This window comes from Rosa chinensis, chromosome 4 (assembly GCF_002994745.2).
Source record: "Rosa chinensis cultivar Old Blush chromosome 4, RchiOBHm-V2, whole genome shotgun sequence".
Lineage (NCBI taxonomy): Eukaryota > Viridiplantae > Streptophyta > Magnoliopsida > Rosales > Rosaceae > Rosa > Rosa chinensis.
This window is the reverse complement of record NC_037091.1, coordinates 14,943,109-14,952,053: the sequence shown is the minus strand read 5'-3', so window position 1 is coordinate 14,952,053 and position 8,945 is coordinate 14,943,109. Positions and strand designations below refer to the sequence as shown.

General features: G+C 35.7%; 1 protein-coding gene across 2 annotated transcripts; it reads right to left on the bottom strand.

The window, feature by feature from the left end:
* Positions 1-499: 499 nt before the first annotated feature.
* On the bottom strand, positions 500-8,735 carry LOC112199415 (DNA (cytosine-5)-methyltransferase CMT3). 2 transcript variants are annotated; one of them, XM_024340436.2, is made up of 21 exons: positions 8,344-8,735; positions 6,564-6,598; positions 6,304-6,394; positions 5,551-5,658; positions 5,309-5,425; positions 5,121-5,220; positions 4,823-5,013; positions 4,125-4,190; positions 3,774-4,031; positions 3,563-3,621; positions 3,360-3,426; positions 2,916-3,245; positions 2,768-2,836; positions 2,565-2,651; positions 2,392-2,479; positions 1,720-1,832; positions 1,510-1,611; positions 1,365-1,408; positions 1,211-1,280; positions 1,015-1,118; positions 501-903 (listed from the first exon to the last, which is right to left on the bottom strand). In XM_024340436.2, exons 1-21 carry the CDS (start codon positions 8,542-8,544, stop codon positions 750-752), a joined length of 2,454 nt encoding a protein of 817 aa, XP_024196204.1. In that variant the 5' UTR covers positions 8,545-8,735; the 3' UTR covers positions 501-749. The 2 variants fall into 2 exon arrangements, with proteins under 2 accessions (XP_024196205.1, XP_024196204.1); XM_024340437.2 differs by lacking the exons at positions 6,564-6,598; positions 8,344-8,735 and having other exon boundaries at positions 500-903; positions 5,551-5,694; positions 6,304-6,391.
* Positions 8,736-8,945: the final 210 nt, after the last annotated feature.

Genomic DNA, 8,945 nt, shown 5'->3' with positions numbered 1-8,945 from the left:
CTAAAGGCTAAAGCTTTTATGTTGATCTCGATGTCAGAAGCAATTCCAAACAAGGTCAATGACTATAGTCTTGCCCACCAAACCGAGTGATTATGGTAAATCCATTTATTAAACATGTATGCCAAAGTTTTAAATCTTCTTGTAAATTGAGCTATGATTATGTGCCATACATCGTTCGGGCCAAGAAAATGCAAGGTACCTAGGACGAACTTAAAATAGGATTGAACCAGCAGGTTCACTAATAAGAACCTAGAAGCTATCCTACAAAAAGTTAAAACAATTAAGTAGTTAAATTTGATTTTGATTAGGAGCCATTTACCTTTCATGTAGAATCCTGGTGCAGCAAATGTAGAAGCAATTTTGCAATCCATACATGGTGTGAATGCAAAAATTGCATCAAGGAAATTTGGAAGAAAATGATGAAGCGTGCCATCGTTTGCATTTGCATAAGAGAAAGAAAGAATAGGATGTACAAGGTCAAGTATCCTTCAGTGAGAATACACAGAAATGTAATATTTCTCATTAATAGGGTAATATCTAATAATCAGAAAGTAATATGGATGAAATTATCCCTATAATCAATTCAATGATTGCTTTTTATAATTCCCCTTTAACATAACAGTTACTCAGCAGAACAAAACTTGATTCAACAATCTGACTTACCATTGAGCTACTGTTCACAAGAGGGCTCTGACATTTTAACATAAACTGGCTATACTTTCTTATAACACTGTGACCCATCCTGTCCATCACACAAGAGGAATCTGCTCCGGAGGGTAAGGGAATTTCTCAGGCAAAGTAAATAGTGGTTCATCGTCCGAGATACCTCTAACCGCACGACCTAACGCATATCCTAATGACCTTGAAACGGGAACTGCAACAGCATTGCCGACTTGAATGTACCTGAAACAGTGTTAAAACATTAGATATAAAACACCGCCCATCTATTGATGCAAGAGTTCAATCTTGTAATACTCTTTAAACCTGATTCAGGTAACATGATGGAAACATTACCTCTGCTTTACCGGACCACTAAGCTTATAGTAGTCCGGAAAGCCCTGTAGACGTGCATTCTCACGAATTGACAACACTCTATCTTGTTCAGGATGCAGAATCGCCTATAAGAGAATTAAGGTTAACCGTACCACAAATAATGATATGATTGCATATATAGATAGAAATGCGTTAATGTTATAGGGATGGAGTATACCTGATTATGTGGCTCGGCCCGTGTAACGACTGTTGGTACAGTCTCATCCCACCACAACCGAGCAAAAGGCCTACAAAAGTTGACAGGGAATCAAGGATAATGAACATCTACTTGAGTACCATTCAACCAGGCATCAAAAAGAGAGAACACTTACTTTTTTGAAGTCCCATTCCTGAAACTCACAGCATAATTAGGTACCTACGATCATAATGCCATGACATTCAAATAGTAAAGTCACAAGTAATTTGATCTCCAAACAATAGAAGTTGCAAAAAGAATTTTCGAAGGTATATATTTACCAATGGTTTCCCCGAATCCAAATACTCTCTGTCTACATCAGGATCCCACTCCACTACACCACCACGCACATGAACACCCAGTAGATCTCTAAAGTTCCCACCCTATTGAAAACAAATTAAAACTTGTAAACCAACATAAGATGACAAGATAGTAAGAAAGAATCTATCAGTTGACAAGGAAAATGCATATGCATCTAATAAGAAACTCACCTTTTTCTTAGGTACTAGGCAGACACGTGCATAATCATCTTCGTTCAGCTTTAACGGACGATGATCATATAGCGTCTCATTCCAGGGTTCACTGACTGAAAGCTGCAGCATATCTGTTTCAAGAACAAAGACACGGATAAGTTATAGTTTGGTCAACACATACGTGGAACCTCTTCAGGACAATAATATGTACATCTTTATTTCCTTTTACCACTGGCCCTGACATTCTATTAACGACAAAAGGAAGCTTCGAAATTCTAAAACAATTACAACCTATTTGCACCTCCACCAAACAATTTGACGAGCTATAATTATTATGAACATCTAGGTGACAGAGTACTCTATAAAGTAATAGATAAGACATGCAAGGACAATTTAATTCAATTTAATTGGATGATACAGAGTTAAGATTTTTTTGAAGGCCACTTTTCCAACTTCTATAGTCAGTTTTCTGATTTTATCTTTTCTAATGTTTCCTTATAAACAGTGACAAACATACTCCAGTAATAAAATGTGCAGACATTCTTCTCACCAACAAAACACAACCCACCAAGTATCACACTACTTATCCATCATATGACAGAAATGATAATTAGCTATACTAAATGCAAACAATGAAAAAACTTAAATAGTTTAATGATGTGATTTTTGTTTTCAGTCATCCCATCTTACAATTCTTGCTGAGTCTGATACACTTCTGAAAATCTGTTTGGGGAGGTTCCCCATAGGGCATTTCATCCTGGTTTTCACTATTCTCAACCTAAACAAAACAAGATGGATAAAATATAAGAAGACAGAGAGATTGAGTCATAAGAAAACACAGGAAGAAGAGAAAAGGACTTTACAGGGGGGAGATCAGAAATCGCATCCGCCAGGAAGAGCTTTTTCTCTAGTTTGACATTATGACCCTCATCATAAGCGACAGTATTTCTCTGCAGTAATACAACACACAAGTTAAAGTACAAACATTTAACTTCATTGCAGAAGCTTTTTTTTTTTTTTTTTAAACAACATAAGCATGTCAAAACATCAATATCTAGCCTCATACCTCAAATTCAGTAGGTATACAACCCCTTACTACGACATCGTGTGTCGGATATGGATATTGAGGCAACCTCTGGAAAATTCAAAGAGTCAATTAACCAATGAGATGCAAAAACAGAGTTATAAGAGTAAATAATTCAACCACATTATACCTCAGTAGGCCGGGCTCCCCACATAAAGATACGCAAACGAAACTGTGGAAGTCCATATGCCCCAGCTGCCATGATGCCCATCCTTGCTTGATAGTTCATGTGAACAAGACGTCCCAATGCATAACGACCAAGGAACCCATCAGCAAATTTCACGAGGTCAACCACATTTTCCATTAAAACGTGCTTGGGCTTAAGGTACTGAACTAAATCCATGAAAACTTTCAATTGTTTGTTTTTTTCATCTTCCAATGGATCTTCTTCATTCCTAAACCTGTTAAATCCACTTATTCCTTGGCATGGTGGTCCACCACAGATCACATCCACATCACCCTATATGAAGAGGATAGATATCTTCAGAACAAATTTAAATAAGCATCAGTCAGTCAATAGAAACATTTTTAATTCTAAATTGAAGATCCAAAGACAGAAAAATTAGTAACTTACAGGTAAGGGCAATAGGTTTGATGAATAACCCTGAGAAACAAACTCTTGTACCCGCTCTTTACAATGACTGTTTGACAAGTAAAAATGAGTATTTTCCTTTTAGGATACCCAGACATCAAAATAGGATTCATGCACACGTATGCGTAAAATATATGCCAGAGATTGCAGTGCAACAAGATGAGAAATAGTATCATGTTGTATACCTCAGTTCCTCAATAGGCTCCCAGGTGTCCTCATCAGCACCATAGCCCTTCCACCGGATCTAGGCAACATGCATCACAAAACAAGTATTCATAACTAATGATTGAAATGTCTTGCTGAAGGAGAATAAAAAATCAGTACACATCAATGATACATGACATGCTACATTAGTGTTTCATGAATCAGTATGATTTAGGATATCAAATCTGATACCTTACAGTACAATCCCCTCTCTTTGATATGGTTGGGATCACCATAACATATTTCTAGTACTTGTGCTACTTCATAGACTTCCGAAGCTTCATTATCAGTGCCAATTATTTCATCTTCATCTTCAGTATCCTCTGTTTTAAAGAAGAAATTGAACCCATGCTTCTCTGATTCATTTGTTCCGACAAAGTTAAAACAGATGCAGAGTTGTTCCCATTGTTTTAGCAATGAAAGAAAATCTTCGGCAGATTCATTCCGAACCTGATACAAAATGTGAATTAGACAGGGAATAACATGATTTGAAAAGAAAATAAAGGCACCAAATTTGTTATAAAATAATGATATTAACAATACCATTGTTTCAGGATGGTTAAACTTCAGACTTTCACAAGCATGCTTGTTCACATCAACTGCCCATTTCTGTAAGATACAAGTAACATAGTAATAGATGTGAGCTAATAGTGTATATAAACCCTTCAACAAAAGTAAAAGAAAAAAGGAAACAATAACAGAATATTAAGATCATATTTAATAGATCAACAAAATACATATAGGAAAGCGCCAATGATACAAGAAAAGGGATAACTACATGATGCAGGACAATAAGGAAAGGAAAAGCAACATGTGACAACATTGGGGGTTTAAATAAGATGATTGAAGAATAAAATCAAGCGACTTATGCTATCACGCAGATAAAGTGTTTTTTTATTGGTTTTCTTAATTAAAAGTAAAAATAAAAAACCAATATAAAACATAAAATAATATGATTTTCATGAATGGAGAAAATAGAAGTTAATTTTAAAATTTTCCTTTCACCAATTTTCTTCTTTCTTTATTCAATGCGCTTCTGTGTAAAATGATACCTAGCAAGTTTAGAGATAGAAAATTTTGTTACATACAGCAAATTGGTGAACTGACACTAGCCAGTGAGTAAAGTTTTTTGGGACTACTTGTGTGTTGCTAGAAAATGCTATTAATACATTTTATCCTTGTCCCAAAAAATTACATACACACACACTAGCAATTTGAACAAACATAAAACTAGGACTTACAGTAACAAGATTAACGCCAGCAGAACATGCACCAAGGCATAGGCCAGTCGACATTGCGCCACAGCCAGAATATAAATCTAGCAATCTGACTTCTGGTTTACTAGACTCTCTACTGGAGCAACCTTGTGGAAGTTCAGAATTAACACCATTAGAAATTGCGGAAGAGGTATCAATTCCGGCCAGCACAATTTCTGCAAGGTCAAAACAGACAGTGCCATGTCAACATAAAATTAACCATTGTGTACACAGGCTCATACCAAATGATGTAAAAACCAATATTTTGATAACAACCAATAACCTGCTGGCAAATTGACAAAACTTGAATAAGGTAACAAATATTTTGTATCGCAATAGTAGTCACACTCTGGAATCAATTTACTTTTTCCATCAAAATCGACCTAGGGAGAAGAAAAAAAGGTAGTTAATTTCTGCTGGATCTAGATGCACTAAAACAGACATGCATGAATATAGAAACATTAGCCTTACATCTAAAGGCAATCTGACAATATTAAGCTTCCCCAGAAGGCATTCCAAAGGGTTTGTGTCTTGAATCTCCGAAAAAAAAATTCTTTTAGGATCTATGACAGCACAATCTTTTATGACCTGAAAAAAGAAAGCAAAAATGATAAATGTTAGACATAAAAATAGCACATTATTTCTTCAGCATGGGTAAATAAAAAGTATTTGCAATTGAATAGTCATATACAGTATTCTTTGGTATATCTTACAGTATCTCGCGCTCGGTAGTACCATTGTGCAGTAAAATACATTGACCCATCAATTGCAGTGAAAAATTCTAGAACCTTACAAATGTAGGGTTCTTCCCCCTCACTTGCCTAAAATAACCAATGAATATAAAGAGTTGTCAGATCCTGAATAAGAAAACACAACAAAAGCATTAGACAACAAGTTATGACAGTTTTCTTTTGGAACAGAAAAAGAAACATACAAGAAGCCCTATTGATTATGACAGGGTTCTTATACATGAATTAACACCATTGTTTTATTTAAAAATTTTGTCACTATAATATCTTTAGTCACAGATATAGAATGAATGCAAGTCTGGAAAATTATGGAGGTACCCCACAACCCAAAACATGTCTTTAGTTAAGTACACATTTTTATGGGATCCAGACTCCATTTTAAAGTCATATTTAAGGAAAACTGCAAAAAAGAATATCAAATAACTCTTACAAAAATCCACAAAATCAGACATCTTTAAGTAATTTAGAATTGAAAATTTAGAAGAAAACATTGTTTTGATATAAGTGGCTAATTGATTTTCATTCGGCTATTTCTTTACAAAATTGTTTAATGAAGATACTGACAAATGAAAGATCAAAGTACTGGACCTGGTTGCAAGAGCACACATCATGCTCTATAATAAACTCAATTTTCTGTTTACATAAGGGCTCTCTATGTAGATTCACAATAGTAATATTAAGACTAACATAGAAAGAAAAAGTGTACCACAAACTCACTTTTACGTGAGCGTCATCATATAGATCGTAAACAATCCCATCCACCTCTGCTTTGGCATAGTGACACCTAGCTTGGACAGAATTTTCATCTCTGTTGTACCATACATCAAACAAGAAAAGTGAGGAAGAAAGAAAATCAAAATGCATATCAGAAACAATGATGTACTAATAATGCTTTCAAAATTGAAAAGGCAATTTGGAAAGTGCAAAAGCTACAAACAAAAGCATTCATTTAAAAAATGAATCAGACAAAAACTTACTTGTTTGTACTATTTAGCCCAGATACCTGCATCTTCTGAAATAATAAAACAGAAGAAAATATGTAAGAGAAAGCAAGAGAATAAAAAAACTGAAGTTTCAGGTCCAGGTAATTCAAGGTCACCAAAAGATTGAAAATTTTTCTTACATAAGAAATTAAATTTATAAAAATAAAAATAAAAAAGAAGGGGACCTTCCACCACTCTGATTAACCTCACACGGTCACACCAACTGACAATGAGGTAAGGTGTTGCAGAAATGAGGTTCAGAATAGGTACAAGATTTCACTCCATTATTGATATTCACACTTTTGTAAGTTCATTACCTTTTTATAAGGAAATGAGATATTCATGAGGACATGTACTTTGAAACCCATGAGGCTTCAAAGTTTTGGTATCCTCATCCCTTGGGGAGTGCATTTATTATGTTTATATGATCAAACAACCCCATCAAATGAAGAATAATGCAAGGGTATAACTGGGAAACTGAATTACATTGATTATTATTACTTGCACTAACCAAATATTCAAATGAGAATACAAACTAATTATGATTTCCATCATTTGAATGGGATTAGGCAATTAGCCCATACCATAGAATGCCACAAATTTCCAAATGCACACCCACCTTAACTTATAACTAAACAGACTTCCTTTTTACAGGATACAACCAATGACACTAAAATCCAAGGCAAACCAACAACAAAATAAATATAATTAGCCCATCTGTTTTTTTTTATCATAGTATTTTATTAAGGTTGCAATATGAGACACAAGTCGAAATCTATGATAATCTATTGTACACACATCCAAAGACCTTAAACTTCAACTGGTTTTCCTCAACCAACTCTATCAAACCTCAAACACCATTCCACAAAGCAAAAAACTGGTCAGTATTTGCAAGCTCTCTTCTTGCACAATATATACTAGGAGAAAAGAAAACACATGGTCCCTATCCTTTGAACCGTAATACACATGTTTATCTACCATGAGCAATTGTCCAAACAAGATATCGTACATTAGGTTGTACCAAGTCCTCCAAATCATAGAGACTGGTACAAATGAAAAGGGGATAGTTTGTCATACAATTTCTTTATAGAGGACCTACATGAGAAAACAGGTAATGAGTTATCTTTATCTTCGTTCCCTAGGACCCTAATAGACTTACAAGTAATCACTAAATGTATAATTCGCTATCTAAAAGTTACTAAAGGATTAGGAATTTAGAAGCAAATACATAATACTTAATACTAGAATGGGTAATCATATAAACTGGGACCTCTTTGAAAGTGTTAACATGAAAATTAAACAGTAATGCTATAGCTACAAATCCTCATTCCCATTGAACACCAATCGGCCTTTGTTCTTCTGAAGTGATGCTTCGTCACTGGAGCATCATCAACAAGGCACATTAAGAATTTATTGTTGCACTGACTATATATAAGACAGGATTGTAACGGCTACTGAACACACTAGTATCATCGAATGACTCCGATACTGAAAACGAAAGCAATTACCAGTACAAACACCTCAAGCACCTTCCTCAAATAGAGCAAATACAATCATCAACCAACATGAACAAAAAGAAGCTCATTCAACAAAACCGAAAAGTAAATTCGACTTTCACAATGAACACTACTATGTGGTTAACTTAGCACACCATTGTTCGGAGTATTAGATTCCACAATATCACCACGCATAAACAAAATTGCAGAAAGATTTCCAAAAATTTTCAGAGAAACCAAACGTAACCGAGAAATAGAGAGAGGAGGAAAGTTTTGACCTTGTCAGCGTAGCTCTTGGGCCATCGCTTGCGAGCGTCGTCGTCTTGAAGCGGTGGGCCGATGAACTTGGGCTCCGGGCCGTCACCATCTCCAACAGCTCTCCTGGTTAACCTCTGCTGCTGATCGGTTTGCCCGCCCTTCTTCGAATCAGAAGACGATGCCGAGGCCGAAAGCGACCTCGTCTTCCGCTTGGTGGCCATGGCGTGTAGAATTTGGGAGATTCTGATTCAGAAACCCTAACAATGGCAATAGGGCCCTCTCAGAAATTAAATTTGGGGAAGGGAATTATTGATAGCGGAGAAAAGAACGGAGTGAGGTGTGGGCGGGAAGAGTCGGAAGATTCTAGGGAGTGGTTTTGAATTTTAAATTTTGGGAGAGTGTGACCGCTTCCCGCACTTTAATTGCTTGGTACACCAGAACCGTCTGATAGGTTTTCATTTGCTTTTCTCTCGATTAAATTATGTTTAGTCCCTAACTTTTTTTTGCGTTTCAATCTCTGACATTCTCAATTAATCTAAAAAGTTCCTAACGTCACAATTTTCATCCAACTAGTACACCCCCTTAACATTCCGTTAACTTGATGATGTGACACTCGAAGCCA